Here is a 27,520-nt window from a genome sequence, read left to right on the forward strand (position 1 = left end):
TGTTAGTCTAGAACTATAAATCTATAAACATTTAATAACATGATCGAGTCAAAATAATGGATGCAATTTTACTTTATATATTAGCTTTGCTTTTCTTTTTTTTTTTAAGTATTTTTTATTTATTTTACTTGTTTCAATAACTAATAATTAATAAATAACGGTTGTTGTTTTTTTTTTCATCCTATAATTGTATTTCGGAGCAGAGATGGTCTGTATTTATTTGATTGTGTTTTTTTCACCAAGTAAATAGTCTAGAACTTTACATGGATAAAAAAAAATATTGGATTTTATTAGAGAGAGATTTGGAATCAGAAAAGATCTTTATCGGAATTATCAAATATTTTGGAACTTTTTAAGAACATAAAGTTGCTTTATTTATTCTATAATAAACTATCTCTACAATTAATATTTTAAAATAATAATCATCATGGGACTTAATTAGTATATCCGGAACGAGAATTTTAAAATTGATTATTTCCCTTGAATAATGTTACGTCGTGTTGGAGACGGTCGTTGACTTGTAGCACCAGACTGCTGGTAGACAACTCAACCGCTGTAGGTGTGTTATATTTTAACTTGTACAGCTTGATATCACTTGATTAACTTATTTGTGAACAAAACTAAATAGAACTTTTATGACAATATAAACAAATTTAACTTCAATTTATGAATTCATTGCTGTAGACTTTTGCAATAAATATGGAATAAAATCGAAATCGCTACAAACTATAAACATATTTCAGTCGGGCGTTCTGGAGTCGTCTGCACTACCAAAGACTGTTGACGTCATTGCCGCTTACCTTGCATCATTCACAACCAATCGCTAACTTCGTCCCACTGTCACCATAGAAACACCCACACACACACTCCATAACACGTGGCCAAAATGTTTGTAAAATGTTTTGTAAAATGCTTTACATGTTTCGGATGTTCCTTCAGAGTTGAAGATAGTTACTTCCTAGTCCAAACCTCCCGCAGGACGACGGGGGATGGGAGCGGGCAGGGTTTGTTGTCTCTTTGAGCTTGTAGATTCTACTAAATAACACTTTGGCATTTTACTTTTGATATACTACAGTTTTAGAGCCAAGCCTAAATTAGAGTAGTGTTTTCTTCATGAATAAGTAAAAAACATTGTATTTGTGTGTGTGTATATATAATGACTACACGTAGGATTATAATTAGTGGTTAGCCATGCTAGGGTCCTACTCAATTATTCTGCAGTTAGTGTCCATGATTCGCAAGCTTGGTTTCAGAGGCGGACTGGGTGTCAAAATCGGCCCTGGCATTACCTCACGACCCGGCCCACATTTTGCTTGCCGTGCGATGTGCATCTCTAGGTCCCGTTGATGTTACCACGCTTCTTTTGAAATCCATGTTTGGTAACAGAGGATCTGTAGACGATACTTTTATGATAGGGGAATTCATAAGATCATGGTCTATTTATAGATTTCTCCGAGTATGTTCCCATGGCGACTTCTGTGAAGCTACCCAACGAGCCATTTTGATGTGTGTTAATCTCTTAGTGTGTATCCAGTATTTAGAGTCACCAGAAGGACGGCACTGGGCTAGAGACGACTCTGTTATTACGTAAAATGTGGCCGAATAGTCCACGACCAAGTCTCTAAAGATTTTTTTCTGAAAGGTAAGGCGAATGTCAAGCATATTAACGTTCATACAAAGTGGTCCATTTGGCGGTCACACCGCCCACTTAAGTACCGGCCCGACTGCCCATATAGCCAGTCCACCCCTGCTTAGTGCAACACAAAGAACGAGAGAATGATACAAATACAATGCATGGACAATTAAATGTACGGACATAATGAACACAATGAAGCTCGGCATTTCTCTTTGTTTAAATGTACAAATACAACCAACACGTCTGCCTTGCTGTTGAAACACATTGTCAACAAGACTTGTCAGAAAGACTTTTCAGTAAATACAAACACCTGTTCGCAACGCTTCCGGTTTTTCCTCAAAGAAATGTTTTATTTTGAGATTGAAACAAAACAAACAAACAAAAAAAGAACCTTTTATAAGGGGAAGAAATCAGCACTTACATTTATATCTCTCAATAATGTTGAATTTATTTCCCTTATTTGATATCAAACAAAATAATTAATTGCCAATAATTTGTTGACTAATTGGTTAATTTTCTAATTAATTCCAGTTTTGTTTGTTATAATAAATAATAAACACTAGACGAAACAGTAAAATGTATAAATCTAAAATATACAATAAACGTATCATTTCAACTTTCTGATAGTGTACTCAATTACAATCTACATTCTGAGACATATGCCATTAACTTCTACAGCATACATTAATTACATAATTACATGAATTTACACTAGTGTGTTAAATAATTCTGTACTAGCGTTTAGTTTTTAACGCTAATAGTGTCACGTGACTTTAAAAAAAATGTTTTTCAAAATTAATATATGCCTTTGAAGCTGATGTATACATTTTCTGCGCCACGACGGATTGCTGAGTGTGTCGGATTAAAAGTGTCGGATTATCAACAGTGATGTAAAATGTTCCTCAGGGCGAATACAGTTTTCAATATAACAACAGGGATCCTATGTAGACTGTAGACAAGGCTGACAAGCAAGATTGCGTTTTTAATGAAGGGTCATGCTTTTAATGACTACATTGTAAGCATAAGATCTAAAATACATTTCAAATATAAATTTTATATAAATATAAATATTCGGTGTGAAGTGGGTGGCAGCTTACTTGCAGTTAGCCTTACATCGCGTGAGTGCCCGCTAAGTTAATCTATCGCTTATTTGTGACTCAATGTGTCCCACGCCGTTTGTAAAGTGGATCTTCGGACACGTAGAAGGCGCACACTCACACCGATCGCGCGCGCAAGCAGGAGGCGGCACTCTAACCTCGCCAGCGGCCTCGTCGATTGGTTACACTCCACGCGAGACGTCCCCACCTACCCCCCGCCACGTGATGTTTGTGTACAAACCTATGCAAATCTAGCTACGCCGGAAGTAAAAATAGAGTAGATCGTCTGCCGAGAAGAGGAAAATAATAGTAGTGAAGTGGAGAGAGAGAGAGAGAGCAAGGGGGAGAACAATGTGTAGAGATCAAAAGTTACAACTGTTTCAAAAGATTTGGAAGGATGAATTCCAAGAATAATTCTTGTACATTCAGTCGATGTGCAGATACCTTTTTATTATGGAAGTGCTGTGTTCAATTGGATTACCATTGTTTCGTTTCTTGTCTTCTGGATTATTAAATTACTGTGTAGCAGAAGTGTATTTCCTTTAGCTGGATTTCTCTCCCTTTAATTATTTTTTTTTCAATTGGCGCTGTTGTCAATAAGAAACATTGCTCACGCTATAAGCGACAGTTGCAGTTATGCATACGCTGGGCAACATATGTTCCGTGGCTATTGCCCTGAGCACGTTCGTGTGTGTGAGCGTATTTCACGTGCGCCCAGCGCTGGGCAAAGGTGCTTTTGCTACGGATGAGCAGATTTTGGTTGCTAACAATGGCCTGACGGTACTCATCGGAAGGTCCGCGTATCTCACCTCGGCTGACCTGCAGTTCCGCGCGAATCCTGCTGACAGGTGCTTAGTAACCGTTCTGGACAATGACCCACTGGCTCAGAGGCCAGGTAGGCTGGCCCCTCTTAACTTCCCTTGCAATTTCAGGCCCCAAGAGGTGGCGTACACCCATTTCGGGGCGCCCATCTCACTTTCGGACACCATCCGGCTGCAGCTGCGGTACGACTCCTTCCGGGAGACGATGATCATACCTTTCAGTATTAACGTCACAATCTTGTCGGCGCCCCACGAGGTGGTGACCAAAAACTCTCCGCTCTGGGTGGACAGGTCGACGTGGCTTAGCAATCCCATCAGCAAAAACACCACCAAATTTACATACAACCGCGATACGGAACAGTGTAAAATCTCCCTGCTTCCGCTGGTCAGCGGTCAGCCTAAGTACGGCGAAGTGAGCGGTGATATATCTAAACTTCAACTCATGGACTGCGAAGACTTTTTAAATTCTAGCATCAAATACAAGCACAAAGCACAGAACAATTTCCCTAGTAAAGATTACCTCCCTTTTGTTGTCCATCTTTTAGACTTGAGCGGGAAAATGAGTAAGTTTGAATATTTCCATATTACAGTGCGAATTTTAGGCGGGAAAGAAAACGAAAAGCCAGTTCTGGAATCGGGGTTAAAATTAAGCTTGGAAGTGGATCAATTACTCATGACTGCGCTACAGCCTGATATACTAGCCGCTAGGGACGCGGAGACACCGTCTGACTTTCTCTTGTTTAGCTTCGGAAAGCAGACGAACAATATGGAGGGATATTTCATTAACACGGACGACAGAAACAGGAGAGTGACGTCATTTTATCAACGCGACGTGCGAGAGTTGAAAATCGCCTACGTCCCGCATTCATCACACAGTCCAAGTCTTTCCAGAACATTCTACATTGATATGCATGTTGTGGACGCCGATGGCGCGGCGTCGGCGCCCTTTAAGCTTAAGATCTTGGTCAGGCCACTAAACATGTCGGCACCCAGGGTCGTCATCAACAGGGGTCTGCAGTTATTTGAAGGCCAGTCTAAAGTCATTCATTCCGAGTTCAACTTTCAGGTTGGGGGCAGTAGCGTTGACAAAATACAGATTTACGTCGCCGGCGGGCTCCGGCACGGACACGTGACCATACCGGACAAGAGAAAATATTTCACTGTGGCCGACTTGCGAGCTGGGGCGGTCGCTTACCAACACGACGATTCGGACAGTTTTTCCGACAATATTGTTTTTAAAATAACGGACGGAGACGCGGCGATGTATTGCCTGTTTCCGGTGTGGATTTTCTTGGAGGATGACGAGCCTCCAATTCTCAACGTGAACACGGGACTGGAGATCAGGAAAAACAACGTGGCTGAGATCACGTCTCACGTCCTCAGTGCCACAGACCGTGACAGTGACGTGACGCAGCTGAGGTACATACTGGAATCCCCTTACTCTGGGGAAGGGGTTATTTTGAAGCGTCAGGTCCTAATGCCAGAAAACCCTGAAGAATGGGAGTTCAAGAGTGGGGTCTACGAGCAGGTGGTCAAGGAGTTTACTCATGGGGACGTTCTGAGCGGTTTGATTTTCTACAAGCAAGTAGGGACTCACCGGTCCGAACACATCATCCACAAAATCCCATTCCACATCGTGGACACAGGTGATCCTCCGAACAGGTCTGGGGTGAAGGAGCTGGTGGTGAATATCTTCCCCTTAGACTATTCGCCCCCTTACCTACACCAAAACACGACCTTGGTCATGGAGGTATCTAACTATCAGACGGCAGAAATTAAGAAAAAGTTCTTCCGGTTCACGGACTATGACACCGATGATCGCGACATCAGGTTCAATATTACGTCACTTCCGACTGACACGGATATGAACACAGCCTTGACCGCCGGGTTGATCGTCAGCTGTGATGAACCAGAAAGGGCGATAACATCTTTTTCACAAGGGCAGATAAACCACAATGAAATTTGCTACAACCCTCCAGATGAAGACCCACGACTGGCGACAAGACTTATTCATGTGACCTTCGACGTCGAAGACAAAAATGGAAATGTATTAAAAGATCAAACCTTGTCGATCTACCTTATGCCCGTGTCCATTCCACCGCCTACTATAAGGAACAGCGGCATCAGCGTTTCAGAAGGCGGTTCCGTGACCTTGACCCAGGACATGTTAGATGCCGTCACTGCAGGCACAGATAAAGATACCATAGAGTTCGTTCTTTTGGGGCCCCCTCGACACGGCCTCGTGAAAAAAAAGTCCAAAGCCATGGGGAGGGGAGACAGCTTCACGAGGAGAAACCTGAAGAATGGAGACGTGGAGTATCTAAATGACAGCGAGTACATTGGGGACGATCTTGTCGTCCTGGACGTCACTGACGGCATTCACCACATCCCTCTTCGAGTCCGCGTTCACGAGGGCAACACCGATGATGCCAGGCCCGCTACCCTCAGCGGTTCCAATGACAGCCTCAAGCTGAAGATGCAGGTGCAGGAAGGAAAATCGTCACCGCTGCCTTTGGAGTCTCTGCGAAGCTCGGAGAGCGACAGCAGGTCCACAAAACTCGTTCTTGAACGAGCTCCTTACGATGGCTTAATTCGCCGAGGCGATGCTCAGACGACCGAATTCACATTAGCCGATGTCGTGAATGGGCTAATGGTCTACCAACATTCTGGAAGTGAGGTTGGATTAGCCGGTCGCGGAGACCACTTTCAAATAGCGGTCTTGAGTCCCAAGAAACCTTTCGTCATAGACGGCGTAAAACTTTCCAAAATTTTAGTTGAAGTAGAAATTTTACCAGTGGACAATCAGCCCCCTATAGTAGCCATCGGAGCCCCTTTCGAAGTTCCCGAAAGTAAGAAAGCACCCCTACTTCCAAGACACATTGACGCCACTGATGCTGACTCGGACACTGAAGAGATTTTATGCATGGTTATTTTGAAACCACGAATCGGCTACCTCGAGAATATAAACCCTCTACCAGGCTCGGTTTTGCCCAACATTGGGATACCAATATCTTCCTTCACGATTGGGGAAGTTCGCCAGAGCGCCATCAACTACGTACAGAGCGTTCACAAAGGGAGCGAACCCCGGAACGACACGATGACATTTAGGTGTACTGATGGTATCAATCATTCGCCGGATTTCCGATTCGATATACGAATCACTCCTTACAATGACGAGATACCCAGTATCGTGCTTCGGGAGTTCGATGTTATGGAGGGTAAAAACATGAGAATCGATTCCGAGATCTTGAAAGTGAAAGACGAGGACGTTCCGAGTGACAAAATAACGTTCCTCATAACGACTCAGCCGCTGCATGGCAAAATCGTGAGACAGACCCGGGAGGGCAGCTTCAAAATCCAAAGCTTCTCGTTGGAAGACATTTCCGGAGAGTCCACCATCGCCTACGAACACGACGACAGTGAAACACTGACGGACTCTTTCACCTTTAACCTCACAGACGGCATTCATAAGATCTCCAAAACTGTGCCCATCAACATAACGCCCCTGGACGACGAGGTGCCACGTCTTGTGGTCAACAACGGAATGTTAATTTCTGCCGGGGAGTCTCAGAAAATAACCAACAAGATGCTTCGAGTGGAGGACCTGGATACCAAAGAGGACGTCGTCTTCTATGTCCGCTCCAATCCGAAGTACGGTACCCTGAGATACATCCAGGGCAATGTGGTCATACAGCTCACGCAGGACAGCACGTTCACACAGAAGGATATAGACCAACGCAAAATCGAATATGTCCATACGAACAAGGAAGGTCTTCGTGACGTAATAAAACTGGACATATCTGATAAGATGAATTGGCTGACTGACCGATATTTCTATATTACTGTGGAGGGCCCGGAGACAGCCACACCTAAAATCTTCAACAAGGGGATCCAGCTTTCGAAAAACGGAGTGATCATCCTGACGACAGATTTGCTGAGCGAGACGGAACTGGCAGCTTCCTCGTCTGAGGTCACGTTCACAATAACGCGAGCCCCAAATCGAGGGCTCTTAGAGTCTGTGAGCCAGCCTAAAGTTTCCATCTCCAGCTTTACTCTTCGGCACTTGGTGGAGAAAAAGATACGCTACGTGCATGCCGGGGAGGACGAGCAGACGATAGATAGCTTTGAGTTCGTGGAGGGCAAAGGTGAGAAAAACCCTGCCGCATACACCTTCCGGATCCAGGTTAGCGATACTAAAAACCGGAAACCAATTGTTATGTACCAGCCTTTACATTTGAAGGCAGGCGACAACAAGCCACTAACCCAGGCGGAGCTGAAGGTCGTCGACCTTGACACCGCTCCGTCCAACATCACCATCACCGTGACCCAGAGCCCATCTCGTGGTGTCCTCCTCCACAACGTCTCGCGCGTGCTGACCAGCTTCACCCTTGCGGAGGTCCTAGAGGGTCTCATCAGCTACCAGCACGACGGATCCGCCGCTAAGGAGGACAGGTTTTCATTCACCGTCAGCGACGGCGACCACTCGGACTTCTTCGTGTACCCGGACACGGAGACCACATCCCAGCCCCAGACCATCTTCGTCCACATCAACCCGGACGACGGGGGCGTGCCGCAGATCAACGTCAACAAGGGGGCGTCCTACCTGACCAAACTGGCCGGCGGGCTCCTCGGATTTACCATCACCAACAGGGTCCTCAGCGTGGAGGACCGGGATATCCCTGAGGATAATTTATTCTACTTTGTGTCCACACCGCCATCCTGGGGATATATTATCAACAGAGCAATTGGGAACAAGACCATCCACTACTGGACTCAAGGTAAGGAACTTTCATTCCAATTTTCACTCTTGCTCGTTCTCTCGCCCCCCCCCTGCTCCGTCTCTTTTTTTCTCTGTCTCTATCTTTTTCTCTGTCTCTATTTCTCTTTTTCTCTGTCTTTCTCTGTCTTCGACTCTCCTTTCGTCTTCTGATCAAACCTGCTCAAGTTGTGATGACTACAAACTAAGACTTCTTCTTGCTTAATGTGTATTAAAGACTGTAGCGAGAAAACAACAACCTGTACATGGTTATCTCTTTGGTGTCTCCGGTGGACAGAAGAACAAGAAGGCCATCATTTGGTGCCCAGCCCAGAATGTTCTTACGTTTGTAACCCAATTTTAGTTCAAGCTCGATACAAACATATAAACATATAAACATACAAACATATAAGTATATAAGTATATAAACATACAAACATATAAACATATAAACATACAAACATATAAGTATATAAACATACAAACATATAAACATACAAACATATCAACATATAAACATATCAACATATAAACATATAAGCATATAAACATATAAGCATATAAACATATAAACATAAACATATAAATATATAAACATATAAGCGTATTACCTTTCAAATCGTCCTCAAGTCATAAACAAACGATTTAATTATGTCATGTCTTCAGGTAGGAGGAAAAATAGTCTATATTTAATTTTTTTCCCTACATCTATAGAGTCTTTTGCACATCTCCTTTTTTCCAGTATGCAGTCTATTTCATTACCCACCTCTGTTACCCACCTTTATTATCGACCTCTATTACCCACCTCTGTTACCCACCTTTATTATCGACCTCTATTACCCACCTCTATTACCCACCTCTGTTACCCACCTTTATTATCGATGTCACAGATTACATTATAGAATTGTGTGTACATTTCACATTTGAAAGAAATATAAGCCCTCGACATGAGCCTCGGGATTTACCCCTCAAATTTAGACACTTGACAGCACGTCAGGATTTACCCAAGGGACGTAATTATGAAGTTTGAAATCTATTGGTTGATTTGAAATTAAACAAAGACATTTTTTAAAAAAAGAGTGAGCGCCAGAGAATTGGCGAGAGTAAGAAAGTAACGCCAGTCGATAAAATAATGTCCTTGTAGACAGTCACGTTTCTAAGAGCTCTGTTTGAAAAGCCTTTGTAATATGTTTCATGCTCATTGATTTGTAATTTGTACATAAGCTGTACTTACGTTGTATTTAATAAAGTTCCAGAGTTTTGTTTTATCAAAGAATCGTTAATTGTGATTCTAGATCGTCATTTTTTGTTAACTATTGAATTCAAGTAAAATCCCCGGCATAACAACACATCGCACATCTGCATGTTGTTACAATCGACCTCTATTACCCACCTCTGTTACCCACCTTTATTATCGACCTCTATTACCCACCTCTATTACCCACCTCTATTGTCCACCTCTATGTCCACTTCCTGTTTCTTTCTACTGCGCTCAATTTGTCCATTTATGCCACCCGCACAGGGCCACTACTCGTATAGCCAAGCAGGGCCACTACTCGTATAGCCAAGCAGGGCCACTACTCGTATAGCCAAGCAGGGCCACTACTCGTAGAGCCAAGCAGGGCCACTACTCGTAGAGCCAAGCAGGGCCACTACTCGTAGAGCCAAGCAGGGCCACTACTCGTAGAGCCAAGCTGTACCAAAGCACTAAGACTCATCAAGGTTACACTCTTGTTTAGCAAGCTAATACGACGCCACTCTCAGAGAGCTGTGGATGGGGGCCGTGGTATAAATCGTGTACCGCGGTTCAGAAATACCAGAAGATCGCCTGGTCATTTTTTGTTTTTCGTTTCCTGGCTAGTGTCAGACATTGATCAATGCCATTCCCGGAGTTCATTACACTAATAGCATTTAATAGCAATTAGTCAGATTTCAACAAGAATACAAGATTAAAACATTAGACCGATAAAAAATGAATAAACCGAGAATGATTTTTTTTATATAACAAAATTTATGACTGGAAAAATAAGAGGAAGAAAGTTAATTGATTTTTGTTTTCGGCTAATGATAGGGTGGGTTTAAACTTTGGCCACGATGAAGTCTTTACAAAACATACGGACCTTAGGCTGGGAGTTATAGTGATTGTCTAATCATAAGATTGTTATTATTTTAAAATTAAGTCATACCTTTTTTTACATTTTTAAAATACATTTTGACAATTTGTGTATGTGTGTCAGTGTGTTTGTAGATATGATTGTACGTGTAAGGCCTATATGTGTTGGGAAGTGGTGGCTGAGTGTTATGCGCTTATGGTATTGGGTTCGAATTCCTAGTGAAGCACTGAGTTTTTTTAATTCGGAATTTTTAGGGTGGCTCCTGAATCTACCCAGCTCTGACATACGATGTGGAAGTTAAGGTGGTTGGTCGTTGTGCTGGCCACATGACACCCTCGCTAACCTTCGTCCATTGAAACTTTGAAACATCATTTGGCCCAAAGTCCGGGATCTGAGATGGGTATATGTGTATCTCGCTGTTAGGAAAGAATTCTATTGTTGTGAGAAGTATTATCATTACATCGGTATGGAGTAGAAAATCTAATGTATAACATAAGGACAGTGTTCCTGTAATAAGACCATGGTGTGCTGAAGAATTACTTATCCTCTAATATCAAATATTTCAAAATTTTTAATCTCCTCTGTGGTGGGATTATCGGTAGACCCCTCACATTTTAAATCACCATCCCGGAACCTCCTGACCTTTCAACCGATACGCCCTTTTCCGTGTTCAGTTGCTCTCTTAAACAAATCAAAGCATTTAATTTTTTTGTTACTTTGACAAAGAAAAAAAAAACAGCTGGAAATTGCATTATTTCGATTTTTGTTTTGTTTTACATAGTTGGAAGTTAGCCACAGGGCGGGTGGAGAATAGAGGTGAAAGTATGTCATGGCCTTGTGTCTACTAGTCCCAGGAAAATGATCTCGAGTCTACATGATGTCTGAGACTTACTTGGAGTTGACTAAATCGATGACGGATTTCATGGCTTGGTATTTTTCTCACAAGACCTGGGTTTTGTTTTGTTTTTAATCAGCAACGTCATGAAGAATTAATACTTTTAGCGCCAAACACACTTCACCATTCAATTATATATCAATCAGATGATGTAACGGTCAAAGGTTAACGAGGGTATCATGCGGCCAGCACAACAACCAACCTCTTTTACTTTCCCCATTAAAGCTGGGTGGACTCAAGAGGCGCCCAAAGATCCCGAAATTAAGAATTACATTCACCAGGATTCGAACCCTGGACCTCGGTTTGGAAGCTAAGCACGCCTGTACTTCTCTCATGTTCGATCATACTTTGTGTTATAATAGATAAGCGACTGTTAAGAAGAAAAAAAAAGGATTGTTGAGGGGGGGGGGGAAGTGAAGATGAAAATGATGAGATGAAATGAGAAAACGGGCTGGCAATATCTGTCTAGTCAATGTCCACTCACGTGCCCGGTCTAGTCAATGTCCACTCACGTGCCCGGTCTAGTCAATGTCCACTCACGTGCCCGGTCTAGTCAATGTCCACTCACGTGCCCGGTCTAGTCAATGTCCACTCACGTGCCCGGTATAGTCAATGTCCACTCGCGCGCCCAATCTAGTCAATGTCTACTCGCGTGCCCAGTCTAGTCAATGTCCACTCACGTACCCAGTCTAGTTAATGTCCACTCGTGTGTCCAGTCTAGTCAATGTCCACTAGCGTGCTCAGTCTAGTCAATGTCCACTAGCGTGCCCAGTCTAGTAAAGGTCCACTCGCGTGCCCAATCACAATGATTCAGAAAAAAAGAGTGGGGATAAGCTGAAAACATTCCACCCTCACTTTACCATCCCCCCCCCCCCCCGTGTGTCATTCATTCCTACTCTCCTTCGACCACTTAGCATTTGCCACAAGCACACACACCCCAACTTCAAGCGCCGACACTGCCATTCTTCTAGATGACAAATCCAATAGTTTAAAAAGAAAAAAATAATAATAACAAGCGACTTTCCCTGGAGGTGCATTGATTGGTTAGATGCGCTCGTACAGCTCCTGACGATAGCGACGATAAACACAAAAACAGCCAAAATAAAACCCATAGAAAAACATAGACGTGGGGGATTTTCTTTGAGAGATTAGAAAAGCAAAATGTTACCGGAAAAGGAAATCACGTGTTGTTGAATACATTACTGGTGCAAGGGGCGACGTGGGTGGAAGATTTTCAAGTCGTTTGTGAAAAAATGTGTTAACTAAAAACTCAGATATAATGTCTCACAGACATTACATAATGATCTCTCTCTCTCTCTCTCCTCTCTCTCTCTCTCTCTTTCTCTCTCTCTCTCTCTCTCTCTCACACACATTTTCTTTCTCTCTCTCCCTCTCCTTATTTTTCTAAAACTGCATAACTTTTATTGTTCAAGCATTTTAAATGTGATTTGAAAAATATCAGCACATGGCACTCCTCCCTGTTAGTATTAGCACCTTTTTAAGCTCTACCATTGCAACATTTATTTTGTAGATTTGCTCGCGCTACGATTCTGCTTGATTTTTCACTAACTCACTTTAATAGCGATCTAGCAAGCTGTCTCTGTCTTTTACAAGTCGTTCTCATTTTCTTGTTGTTGTTTTTTTTTCTTCCACTCTCTCTCTCTCTCTCTCTCTCTCTCTCTCTCTATTTTCTCACTCTCTCTCTCTCTATCTCTTTTCCTCTTTCTCTCACTCTGTCTTGCTTTATCTTTCTCTCTCTCTCACTCTCTTTTTCTCTCTCACATACTCTCTCACTTTTTCTTGCTATATCTTTCTCTCTCTCTCACTATCTCTCTCTCTCACTATCTCTCTCTCTCAAACACTCTCTCACTCTCTATCAGACCTCTCCTCCCACTTCTTAGTCCCCTATTCTCCCAATGAAATCAACTCGGGATGTCTTGACAAACACAGAGCCTGACAACTCTAACTCTCGCTAGCATGGAAACGTGTTGCTTGATTAGTTTTGTTTTTTCTTCCAGGGTGAGCACCATGTCACCCCTGTTGAAATAACGCCCCAGCGGCCCCTGCCCAGCCCACCTACACGTCCCATCAGCCATCAGGACCAAAATACTCGGGTATCATCTCTTCCACGTGGGTTGAAAAGCGGGATAACTCTTCTCGCGAGTTTGCTCTGGCCCTGACTATACAAACGGTTTATCTTCCCTTGGCTGTCACGTCTTGCATTGAATGACCATAATGACATCACGTTTCGAGGGCTCTCACTCTAAGGGAAATAGCGACACTTAACCTAATGACAGCCTGATCGTGTGGTATGCGCTCTGGACTTTAGTTCGAGCCCTGCCTACCACCATCCCCCCGCCGACCTGCGGGAGGTTTGGGCTACAATTTCAAAATATTCAATTCTGAAGCAACACCCAAAAATATAAATCAAACAAAGTATAAGCTTGACCATGTTAATATATGGAATGGAGAGGACAGACCAAAGAGGTCACCGGAAGATAAATTGGATGACTTGTGGTTATATTAAAAACCAATCAAATCTATAAATCGATGTTGTTTAGCCTCGGTACTCTGACATGGATTTGTATTACTGTGTCCTGTCCACACATAGCCCTGGTAGTCTTTTGTCTGTATGTTGATCTAAGTAGACGACTATTGGACCTAATGCCAAAATACAATATTCCACTGCATGGAAACACGTGAAACCTAAAGCTATCAGCTGTAAGACCTGGAGTGTTAGAACTACGACATTTTTATTGCTTGCGAATATGCCAAAATTAATTTAGGAAAGCCAAAAATTGCTAAGGAAAGCCTAAATAAGCCAAGGAAAATCCTAATTGGCCAGAAAAAAAAAAAAAAACTAAACTTACCCAGGGAAAATTTGAATTAGCTAATGAAAGCCAAAGGCAGCCTAGAAATAATAAATTCGCCAAGAAATATTTTGTTATTATTCAATTAGCCATTAGTAGGCTACTAACGACTTTCACCAATTTAGATTTACCAGAAACACGAAAGATTAGATTAACACATAAAGTAAGAAACATTTGTAAATATTGAATAACATAGCTACTAGAATGGCTATTAATGAAGACCTGCAATACGGTCCGTGTCTCTTATTATGTTTTGAAAGTGGCTCTTGTTTTTTAAACAGTGTTGTCAAATTATTTCATGAATCTGTAACTGCTATTCGCACATTGTTTCAAACAAATAACTTAGTGATTATTATGATTTTTTCTTTGCTATGGCCCCCCTCCTCCACCACACGCTCTGTATGCCATTCTATTCTACAAGTAAGCTAGACATGGCCAAACAGCAAGGCCATGGTAACACTTCATTTCAAAGTTATACTATTATAAGATTTTTTTTTCATTCACGTCCTTTTTAGTATAACGTCTCTTATCTTATTTTAGTTTCTCTTAGCTGTCGCGGTTAACGAGGAGACCTGTTGCTCTAATTCGCTGGGGGGTGCCGGCACGTGCATCGGACAAAACGTTACAAAGTTCAACTCCCCCCGCTCTGCAGCAATTATATTTGTCAGAAAGGAAAGATGAGTAAAAAAAAAAGGGGGGGGGGAGTTAAGTGGATTTCTGACCGCTCTCGTGAGGTCTCGTGGATTCTCGTGTTACTTGTCGCTAAAGAGAAAAAGGGTTGGGACGGGTAGAGCATAGGAATGGAAAAATAGATGGGGAGAGGGGGAATTTTCGCACGTGGACCACGGGACCGCTAAAATGTTTCGTTTTCCTCTGTGGGCCTCATCTGTGAGTCACAAAGGGACCAAAAGTGGGCGTTCGTTGAAAAAAATTGTTTTTATACTTTTTTTTTTTCTCTTTTGGCTAGTGCTTCACGCGCATGGGAATTCAAAATTAAAGAGGTTGAAGTTTATGTGTGTGTGTGTGTGCTTAAGTGGGGTGGTGTGGTGTGTCTGAGAGTGGTGGTCAAAGGGGAAAGAGGGGAATTTGATAAGTGCAAACAGACAAAACTGTCACCACTTAAAAGAACTTGATTGGTCATGTATAATACATGAAATAGCAATAGTGAAAGTTGGTCGGCAACTATTCGGATGTAACACAAAGTAGAGAGCTCACGGTTTGATGACGTCATCTGACTGTTATTAAAATGGCAACACAAGATAACAAAGAGATAAAGCGTCTCTAGAGTGGCTCTTTCATTAATTAAGCATCGAATTTTTACTTGAAATAAAGAAGAAAAAAAAAAGATTACTATCTACTTTAAAGTGGTTTAAAAGTGGACATGTTTCAAACAGAACAAAAACTCTAAAGTGGGTTGAACTGTAGACCTCCACAACGACATACCAATGTAGATAGAGTAGATATCATTAGTATATTTTACTAGAGAATGAAGTTTCTTAGATGGCGTTAAATTGGTCCATGTAACATTTATCCTCATTTTGACCCACCCGCGTTGGTGATCCGGCTTTCTACTTTGATGACCTAAGTAGTAAGTCCCTTTAAATGACTTTGATCTTGGCCTTGACCTCCTAATAGGTGTTGCATCTCACATAGAGGGTCACACAATTAAATTGAGTGTTTTTTTTTTTAGTTGCCTTTTGAACTTTGGATGATAATGCTTTATGCACACTACAAAGAAATAAAAGGGTTTCATTTTTTAGCCTTCTTCATTTCGACCATAAGAGAGAGTCCAATCATATTAACTGTAGGAAATGATTGGTATATGGTGTACTGTCTGATTCCTTGTTGATGTCTAAGAGCTGAGCCGAAGGCTCTTCGAGCTCTAAGTTTGAAAAAAAACCTGCTTGGACGCCAAACAGTAAAAAAAAAAAAAACCTGTGTGAACACACAGTTCTGTTTGGGAGAGACCCTAGACAATGCCTATGTAAGGCATTGCTGTTTACCGATGCGTTCAGCCCCCGACACGTGGACTAGAGACACGGCCGAAGGCCGGGACTGCACCGGGGACTTCTGCCATTTTCCTTCAATGTACCAAGCTAACTGTGCGGGATCCGCCATTTATGTAACGGTCCCTTTGAGGAACAGCGCATGGATTGGTGACGTGTTTGTGGGGACTTTGTTACAACCCCGCCCGTGCAAGGGGTGGACTCTCGTCTACCCGTGGGCATCCCCACGGGAGTCCTGTTTTGCTACCCATTTCGCCTAGCCACTTCCTCAAATGGCCGTTTCCACGCGGGCGCCACGATGAGGCAGGGCAGCGTGCCCGCGCTGTCTGATTCCTACTTGGTGTATTGTCCGATTCCTATATGACCTTGTCATATTCTTACAAGGTGTAATGCTCAATTTCAACATGGCCAATCTGATTATTACAGTTGTTTTTTTTAAATTCAATTCCTACATGGCCTAGTCAGATTCTAACAGGCTGTAATGTGCGATTCCCACATGGCCTAGCCTAATTCTCACACAGTGTAATGTTATACTCCTACATAGCTTATTCTGATTCTTAGTTTTTAACATCCATTTCCTACATGGCCTAGTCAGTAAATGCTGTAATTTGCGTTTCCTATATGGCCTAGCATAATTTTCACATAGCGTAATGTTATATTCCTACATAGCTTATTCTGATACTTAGCTTATAATGTCCGATTCCTACATGGTCTAGTCTTATTTCTACATGGTGTAGTTTCTGATTCACACATGCTGTCTGGTTCTCAATTGATTGACTGTCGGTGTTGGTGAACTCAGGTGTTTAGTAAACACAGTTTGTCACTTGAGGACTCAAGACTCACCTGTACTACACGTCTGTACTCAACACAGGGAATTCCCCACGTATACACTTTGTTAAAAAAAAACACCACAACATGTCTGTACTGCGTAATGTTCTCTTGAGCTATTTAGAGCGTCTCTAGACACATAAACCTAGATCTAGGACTATATGTTTATAATGTACGCATGTCTTTGGTTGTGGGGATTAAACTCTGTTAAGTTCTCTTGAGCTATTTAGAGCGTCTGTAGACACATAAACCTAGATCTAGGAGTCTATGTTTATAATGTACGCATGTCTTTGGTTGTGGGGATTAAACTCTGTTAAGAAGTTCTTCTATGCTCAATCGTAACTCCCCCCCCCCCCCCCCCGAGATCGCATTGAAAAAAAAAAGAACGTGTTCGTCAATTGTCTGGATGAAAGTGTAACCAGAGAAGATTCCAGGTTGATGTTAATTTGGCTAAAAGTTGCGCATTCAGACCTACTCTTTGGAAAGTCTGTTATAAACCAAGAAGAGCAGTACCGGTAGTTTATGGGTGAGGAAGGGGAGTTTGATTGCGTGACTGAGCAGTGAGCTGAACAAACAGACAGAGAGAAACATTTCTCCCAATAAAATAGTTATACCTTAGACGTCAGCACTGCCGCTAGCAGACTATTTCTTACCAATATACATGATTTCGAAAGAAAAACAATTCAGTAGATATTTATAGACTTGAAGCATGCTTTAGTTCTTATGTATGTAGTCAAGTGCTGATTTTTTTTTGCTGGTCTTAAGTTTAAAGATTCAGAAAAAAAAAGGGTTTAAAATAAACAACTCTCTATGTCAATAATATTTCTAAGTACAAAAAAAAAATATATGAAGAAATAGGAAGTCGAAAGGTATATCGTTCAGTGATTCTATTTATAGCTCATTGACAAAAATATCTCCAGTTGAAGTGAGTTGAGAGTATTTTTAAAAAAATGTAGACATAGGTATGAGATGGTCTCCTCTGTTGGTCTCGTCAGTTCGGTGGTGGGGTGGGGGGTGGGGGAGAGAAACATTGTAGATTTGTGTGGGAAACTGATTCTGAAAATTTGCCAAGGAATGAGCCTTTCGTTAAACTGACATTTTTGTTGTTGTGGTTTTCGGGGGGGGGGGGGGGGGCTCTCTCCCTCGTCTGAGTGAAAAACGGTTCAATCAACGTTAACGGAGGGGTGGATGTGGTGGGGGTGGAATGCTTACATCCATCTGCGTCATTATTAACACTTTTGGTTTGTTTGTTAACTGAGTGATGAAATCCCTGAAACGTTACGGCACCATCCATCCATCCCAGTGGCGCAACAGCCCATGGAGGGCTCTGGCCTGCTTCAACACATCCCTCCATGCAGATCTCGCCTGGTACTTTCGTCTCCACGCCCGAACCCAAGGCTGTTGTAGATCAGCCTCCACATTATCAATCCATCGCATTCGGGGTCTGCAGCTGGGTCGCCTGCCTTTTGGTTTTCGCCTGTACACAATTTTCGCTCCTCTGTTCTCCGACAAAAACGTAAAGACATATGACATATATATATATTTAAACTGCAAGAAACAACTAGTGAAACTCAGTTTCGAGGGGCCAGAAAGCAACGACTTGCGAGCTGGAAATGACCCGCAGGCCGTGGGTTTGAAAGCATCTCGCGTCGAGATGGATTAATTTTGACAATAAACTTGTTGATAAAATAAAACCGAATATATTTATTGAACATAAATCTTCGTTCACCCCCACCCCATCCCCTTTTTTTAAACCCCTAAATCACAAACCTTTACATCAAATACTCGATGACTCACTTTCTGCTTCGCGGCCTTCACATTGAATTAAAAAGATGGTGACCTTGCGTGAATGTGAGGTAGACTAAACATGTGTTGAGATGGGGGGGGGGGCCTTGAGGTGAGCGGTATAGCGTGGCCAGGCGCCAATCGGACACAGACTTCAAAAGTGAAATGGGTACTTTTAAGAATTAGTGCATAGCTTCTGGGGACGTTGCTAGCCAAACAATTCGCTCGATCTCTTGTAGTCACAGATGTGTTTAGGTTGGATAGTATGTATTTAGGATACATTTAAATACATCAATACATCAATACAAGTTTTCTTCTGAAAAGAAACGGAATTATCAGAACAAACGTAAACAAAATATCTTTCTCCCCCTCTATCTCTTTATCTCTTTCTCTCTCTGTCTCTTTAACTCTCTCTCTCTCTCCTAATACTTCTTCCTCTTTCTCTCTCTATATCTCTCTAGTATATCTGTTTATATCTCCCTATATCTCTTTGTCTTTTCTCTCTCTGTCTGTATCACACCAACTCTCTATTATCTCTTTGCCTCACTTTTTTACGTCATCTTTTTTTCTCTCTTTTTGTTTCACCTTTCTCTGGCTTGTTTATCTTTTTTTTTTTTTTACCATATTATGTTTCTCACACATTTCTCATCTAAAAATCTCTTTTTTCATTTCTTCTCTCTCTCTCTCTCTCTCTCTCTCTCTCTCTCTGTCTCTCTCTCTCTCTCTGTGTTCTCTCTCTCTGTCTTTCTCTATCTCTCTGTCTCTCTCTCTCTCTCTCTCTTTTGGAGGCGCGGTGGCTTACTGGTAAAGCGCTTGGCTTCCGAACCGAGTGTTTCCAGGTTCGAATCCCTGTGAAGACTGGGATTTTTAATTTCGGAATCTTTAAGGCGCCTCTGCTTGTACCTGACAATAGTTGGGGAAAGGTAAAGGCGGTTGGCCGTTGTGCTGACCACACGACACCTTCGTTAACCGTAGGCCACAGAAACAGATGACCTTTCTATCATCTGCCCCATAGATGGTAAAGTCTGAGAAGGGAACTCTCTTTTAATTTAAAACGTGAATTACTGGTTTACGAATTCAAAGTGATATCTTGTACAGAGTAACTTCCCCTAAATAACAAAATGACGATGAACTGCTTGGATATATTTTCACTGTGCGTGCAAGTGTGTACGCCTGTAAGTGTGTATATAAATTTAAAAATGAAGCACGGCTTGTCTTTGAGAACAAGCAAGAAGAGAAAGAAAAAAAAAACGCGTGAGTACATTATTGGGTCACGTTGACACGGGCTCGATTGTCTGGTAACTCTTATTGGCTGTGAAGATGTTCCATCTGATCCCCTGGCCCATGATCTACCTGTGGGGGAGATAAAAGGGGAGAAGGAGGCAGAGGGATGCTCAGACAAGTTCAGGGCCACGTGGTGACGTGTGACGAGAATGTGTTTGGGGAACCAGTTCCCCCAGGAGATTAGAACAAGCCGCCATGAGATTTATGTAGATCTCTATCTCTCTGGTTTACGTCTGATCAATGGAGAGTGTCCGGGTTTTAGAGGGAGGATAAACAACGCGAGGACTTTGCGGAACAAGTCCCAGTCGTTTGTAGGAACAGCTGTTTTGGCGTAGCGGTGCACCAGGTCAAGTCAATGTAATTGTTAGATCGATTGTTGTACCAGGTCAAGTCAATGTAATTGTTAGATCGATTGTTGTACCACGTCAAGTCAATGTAATTGTTAGATCGATTGTTGGACCAGGTCAAGTCAATGTAATTGTTAGATCGATTGTTGGACCAGGTCAAGTCAATGTAATTGTTAGATCGATTGTTGGACCAGGTCAAGTCAATGTAATTGTTAGATCGATTGTTGGACCAGGTCAAGTCAATGTAATTGTTAGATCGATTGTTGGACCAGGTCAAGTCAATGTAATTGTTAGATCGATTGTTGTACCAGGTCAAGTCAATGTAATTGTTAGATCGATTGTTGTACCAGGTCAAGTCAATGTAATTGTTAGATCGATTGTTGTACCAGGTCAAGTCAATGTAATTGTTAGATCGATTGTTGTACCAGATCAAGTCAATGTAATTGTTAGATCGATTGTTGTACCAGGTCAAGTCTATGTAATTGTTAGATCGATTGTTGTACCAGGTCAAGTCAATGTAATTGTTAGGTCGATTGTTGTACCAGGTCAAGTCAATGTAATTGTTAGATCGATTGTTGTACCAGGTCAAGTCTATGTAATTGTTAGATCGATTGTTGTACCAGGTCAAGTCTATGTAATTGTTAGATCGATTGTTGTACCAGGTCAAGTCTATGTAATTGTTAGATCGATTGTTGTACCAGGTCAAGTCTATGTAATTGTTAGATCGATTGTTGTACCAGGTCAAGTCTATGTAATTGTTAGATCGATTGTTGTACCAGGTCAAGTCAATGTAATTGTTAGATCGATTGTTGTACCAGGTCAAGTCTATGTAATTGTTAGATCGATTGTTGTACCAGGTCAAGTCTATGTAATTGTTAGATCGATTGTTGTACCAGGTCAAGTCAATGTAATTGTTAGATCGATTGTTGTACCAGGTTAAGTCAATGTAATTGTTAGATCGATTGTTGTACCAGGTCAAGTCTATGTAATTGTTAGATCGATTGTTGTACCAGGTCAAGTCTATGTAATGTTAGATCGTTTGTTGTACCAGGTCAAGTCTATGTAATGTTAGATCGATTGTTGTACCAGGATTTAAACTCGGGACCAACACTACAATAGGCTATATTTTTTCTACTGTTCCATTGAGACATAAGTTGAACGGATAGATATAGGATTACATACTAGTTAGCAATAGATAGATAGATAGATAGATAAATAGATAGATAGATAGATAGATAGATAGATAGATAGATAGATAGATAGATAGATAGATAGATAGATAGATAGACAGACAGACAGACAGACAGACAGACAGATAGATAGATAGATAGATAGATAGATAGATAGATAGATAGATAGATAGATAGATAGATAGACAGATAGATAGATAGACAGATAGATAGATAGATAGATAGATAGATAGATAGATAGATAGATAGATAGATAGATAGATAGACAGATAGATAGACAGATAGATAGATAGACAGATAGATAGATAGATAGATAGATAGATAGATAGATAGATAGATAGATAGATAGATAGATAGATAGATAGATAGACAGATAGATAGACAGATAGATAGATAGATAGACAGATAGATAGATAGACAGATAGATAGATAGATAGATAGATAGATAGATAGATAGATAGATAGATAGATAGATAGATAGATAGATAGATAGAATAATTTATAAATCTCGGCTCTACGATTTATCAGCTTGCCGGTTAAATACTGTCAATATTTATTTAGCCATCAAATATTTCCTTTTCAGTTCTTGTCATAGCAGACGACACAAAGTTATCTCCCAATATGGCGGCTTGCTTTTCAGCTGTTTTTTTTTTCTTCTTTTGTTCTGCCTTGATGAGGAAACAACCGGAAACGGAAGCTTAAAAAAAAATTCGAATCAAAGTTCCTCACTTTTGTGCGCCATGGTTTGTTTAATAGCTGATGTGTGTACAGATTGCTAAACATCTTGATGTCATGAAATCAAATACATTTCAGCATCAAACATTTTTATTTGATTGATTTGATTTTATTTTTTTACATTGCCTCTTCTCACTTTGGAAATTTTGCATTGGATAAAACAAACAAAAAAACCTGGGTGGGACACGGGTATCGCAAACGGCTCTAATGATTTTCCTAGAAATTTGACAGTTTATGTATATCATTGGGAAAATATCAGGAAAAAACTCTGGTTTGACCGTTATAATTTTTTTGAAGTATAATAATGTAATTATTAATTAAATTTAATCTTTTTCTTGAGCACACATACATCAGCGGGTATTCCCGCATCTCTTTATTAAAGAGAGAAATAAATAAATAGACGATCCGGAACATTTTATGCACCGTCTTCTAAGTCTGGATCTATAGGCCTGTTACTGAACTAGAATCTGTCTTCTAAGTCTGGATCTATAGGCCTATCACTGAACTAGAATCTGTCTTCTAAATCTGGATCTATAGGCCTATCACCGTAGAATCTGTCTTCTAAGTCTGGATCTATAGGCCTATCACTGAACTAGAATCTGTCTTCTAAGTCTGGATCTATAGGCCTATCACTGAACTAGAATCTGTCTTCTAAGTCTGGATCTATAGTCCTATCACCGTAGAATCTGTCTTCTAAGTCTGGATCTATAGGCCTATCACTGAACTAGAATCTGTCTTCTAAGTCTGGATCTATAGGCCTATCACCGAACTAGAATCTGTCTTCTAAGTCTGGATCTATAGGCCTATCACCGAACTAGAATCTGTCTTCTAGGTCTGGACCTATAGACCTATCACCGAACTAGAATCTGTCTTCTAAGTCTGGATCTATAGACCTATCACCGAACTAGAATCTTTCCTTTAAGTCTGGATCTATAGGCCTATCACTGAACTAGAATACTACTCTTAATGTTGTCATAGGAAAAGGAAAGGAATCGCTCTTACAGAGTGTCATGAGATTCGTAAAGGAGGAATGTTTTTTTTTACTTGTTACTTGTTTATTTTGACTTTTTTTTTTCTTTGAATTAGGAAAAGAAAAAGATTACAAAGAAACATACTAATAAAGAAATAATCACGCCATGTTTGAGTTCCTGTAGTTACTCTTTTGTTGAACTGTTAATTAACAATTAAAGTTTGAGCAGATTACATAAGCGTAGTTTTTCCTATGCGACATGAGGGTAAAATATGTTCTAAGTTTTTTTCTTTAGTTTTAGTTGTTTGTTTCGTTTGACATGTGTCGGATGTTCCTTTTTTTTAATTTAAAGACTATTCCACCCTAGCCCATAACTTTCGCTGGGGATGGCTGAGTCCCAACCCTCTACCATAGAGACGACAGTCATGAGCGCATACCACTCGACCAGGCAGCCAGAATTTTACTTCGTTACATTTTTCTCCGTATTTAGGACACACTGGACCAAAGAAAAATGTATGTATGGGCCCATTGGTCAGCTACAGCTCATTGGTCAGCTACAGACCACTGGTCAGCTTTACGTCCCATATATCAGAAGATGAGTGGCTGCATACATTATGTTTATGTTTATGTTTTTATATGATGTGTTAAAATGTAGGGGGTTTTTTTTTCAATCGAAGATTTTCCCAATAAACCAAACAATGTCAAAGATGCTAAGTTGAACTACAATATTGCCTACTTACTGTAATAAAAAAATTGAGCTAGAAATAGAAGATTTTAGAACATTTTCTCTGCAGTGCTTAAAAGTACCCCAAAATGTTCACTTTTAGATAGCGTAACATCATTTCCAATATTCTGTTTAGGTACCGGATACACCAGAAACAACAAAAAGAAAAAAAAATTATCGTTCAAGTACATTGTTCCTGTTCAGTTGATGACAGATTCACTCTGTGGCTAGACAATAGATTAATCCCATAGACATAAATAAATATAGACTGGCCGAAGGAAGTAACTTCATGTAACTTGAAAACATGTATATCTATTGTATTCGGATTTCCGAATTATGAAAAATTGCATGATCTTCAGTCTTAGAGATTAAACAAAACTACACTGCCTCTTTATTTACAATATATATAGGTTATGGCTGAAATAGATATGAATACTTAACTTTTATACTGCTCATAAATGCGGTATAATAAAGTACACAAAATTGCAAGTCACAAATTTTCGTTTCATAAAACTCTTTAATCGGCCAGTCTATATTTATTTATGTCTAGGATTAATCCATTCATTTTGTAATGTAAAAATAAAAATATTGTTTCGGCCGCTCATTCATAAAAATACACAAGATTAGCACTTTGCTTTCAAGGTTAGAGAGTTTTTTGTTGTTTTTTTTTTTCAAGTTGGATTCTAAATGACGTAATTGTCTGCTCCTTCCCACGCGTTCTGTGTAATTACAATCATTGGTGCCAACTTTGTTCTCGCTCTAAAACAACAGGTTTAACTTTAGACTAGGCACTGAAGTCATGTTGGCAACTTTCTCTGTGTAGTTGCCAAAATGATTACGTTCAAGAACGCCTTCATCTTCTTTTACGGAAAGGTAAAAAAATGAAGCACTTTGGAAATATTGGAAGTTACACAAAATAGATTGATCGATGCATAATCTAATTAGATAAAATGGAATGCAGTCTAGAGGAGGAAGTAATAAAATAATCTTCAAGCAATTAAAAAGAAAGAAACTCCTCAAATCAACATCCAGACTCACTACTTACAGTGGAGAAAGATTGAAGGTTGTTGGCAAAGCACACATTAAATTTACTGTTAAATGTAAGAAGCCATAATAGAATTTCGAATTGTGGAGACACATTCAAAGCCAATTATGGGTCTACCAGTCTGCCAACAAACTGGTCATTTCATACACGGGTACACACACTGCACTACCGGCCACACAAAACACATACACTTACTATCACAGTCATTTCACATGCTCTGCCAATGAAACAATGGACTTCATTCACCATTCGTAAACAAACAACATTTAGCCTCGTGGTTCTCTTACTCTTCTATACAAATTACGTAATACACGCAGGCTGTCACGTGACAGTTTTTCCATTGTTTTATCAATATTATCACTTGGCTAAATGTTATTAGTTTACGATTGGTGAATGAGGTCCGTTGTTCGCTATTAAAAACAATAGAAACCTATATTTGTGTATGCTCAGTTGTGTAAATCATTTTAAAAAAAATGTATATATGTATATATTTTCAGTTTAAAATGTTCATTTTCTTTTCGTAAAGTTCCCATTTTGAGACACCTTCCATTTTTTTAAACCCGCTTCTTCAATAACATTAATAACGAAGTACCCTTTAACAAATAAGACACTATAAGAACTGAAATCTAAATTTTTGTGTATATATAGCAGACAGTTGATTTTTTTTTGTTTTAGCATAATATTTGCTAAATTGGCAGCTTGAATTAGTTTCTTGAACTTGAACTTCAGTGAGAACATACTACAAAGGGAAAGGAAAAAAAAGAGATAAAAAACTGAGCGGAGGGTCGACGTACCCAACAAAAGCCTCTGCAGCCTACGTCGTCAGCTGCAACCCCCGTAATCGTATTCACAGCTTATCGACGCCCTCCTCCACTCGATTAGTAATTGTATTCGAGATTTTCTTTTTGAAAAGCCATCGCCATCCTACCTCGATCACCCCATCAGCTGTTTCTGGTAATCGTATTCGAGGCTTACGGGCAAAAGTCTTAAGGATTAAAGAGCTAAATAAAGGATGTGCTTCAGACAAGTTTTTTTCCTCTTTAAAAAAAAAAAGTCGATCCTGGGATCGATTATGTAAATACTTGCCAACTGTGGGTAGATTCAATTCTGCTAGTTGCCGCGCATTGTCAATGTGTTTGCGTACAGTGAGAAGAGATTTGGCGTGTCTTAGTGCTGGCGCGAGAGGGGAGGATTTTGTGTTTAAATTAGTTTCATTGATATGAAGTTGGCATCACACCTAGGTCTAGATTAAACTAAACTAGTCAAGATATCTTCTTAGTGATATTATTATTATTATTATTATTATTGTAGAAGTGAATTAACTTTCCTTCTCTGGCACTGCCAGGGTCGAGCTTCGTTAAAGGGAAACAAAATTCATCGTAGTTTCATTATCTTTTTCATTATTATTATTATTATTATTATGTCAAAATCATGTGATGCTAGATTTTCTCTTGCACTGCCAGGGTCGAAATTGGTTAAAGAGATAAACAATTAGCTGTAGCTTCTTGTAAAATTTTAGCGTGTCTCCCAGTTATCGAAGAATGTCCTGTTTATTCTGGTACAACCCATTGTCCTTGGGTAGAGCTGTAACTGGGAAATGTGTATCTGGGAGAGGTACGTGCGGGAGATATGTATTTGGTAGACTTGTATTTGGGAGAGGTTTATTTGGGGAGAGAGGTGTATCTGTGAGACATGTATCTGGGAGAGTCAGAGGTGTATCAGGAATAGGCGTATGCCGTATATGTACGTAGGAGAGGTCATCTGGGATCTACAAACATCAGTAATAAAACTCAGGCTGTGTTCAATTTATTTTTTTTACACCGGATGCACCAAAAAAAGCTTGCTATTTAAAGTTGTTTCTCCATGTTTGAAATCCTCCAATGGAATGAAGTGTACATCTTGTAACGTTGATCTATTCACTTGGACTGTAACTTAAGATCTTCTGCCAACACACAATCTGATTTAAGTCTTGATCAACTCACACAGTAGTCTGACATGGGATTCTCAAAAAAAAAAAAAAGGAGGGGGGAGGGTCAAACATTTTGATGGGAGGAAAAGGGGGACGTGTGTGTGTGATGATAAGTGTATTACGTAAACGAAACAAAATGTTCTCACCGAGTCTTGTTCCAGGGGCCAAACAGAAACGTCCTGGAGACTTCATTTTTTGTAGCCTGTTCATTTATTACATTAGCCAGTGGCCCCCCATTAGGTGTCCCATGATCCCCCACCGGCCTTCCATCTGCCCTCGTTCTGCCACTGGGATTTCTCTCGAGAAATTTGTAGGACCGCCACTACCAATAAAAAATAAACGAATTAAAATTATGTTTTTTTTCCCATAAGACAACTGCGGCCATATTGGCTGAGCGCTTCTGGTAAAATGTATTATTATATAATAAGATTTCTTAACTACTGACACT

At 40.6% G+C, this 27,520-nt stretch overlaps 1 protein-coding gene across 1 annotated transcript in view; it reads left to right on the forward strand.

The window, feature by feature from the left end:
• Window positions 1–2,994: 2,994 nt before the first annotated feature.
• Window positions 2,995–27,520, forward strand: part of LOC106050363 (extracellular matrix protein 3-like) — a 256,618-nt gene continuing 232,092 nt past the window's right edge. The window contains exon 1 of the mRNA XM_056039191.1: window positions 2,995–8,332. Within this exon, the coding sequence (XP_055895166.1) occupies window positions 3,370–8,332 (4,963 nt within the window). The 5' untranslated portion in view covers window positions 2,995–3,369. The remainder of the gene's footprint in view (window positions 8,333–27,520) is intronic.

This window comes from Biomphalaria glabrata, chromosome 8 (genome assembly GCF_947242115.1).
Source record: "Biomphalaria glabrata chromosome 8, xgBioGlab47.1, whole genome shotgun sequence".
Taxonomy (NCBI): domain Eukaryota; kingdom Metazoa; phylum Mollusca; class Gastropoda; family Planorbidae; genus Biomphalaria; species Biomphalaria glabrata.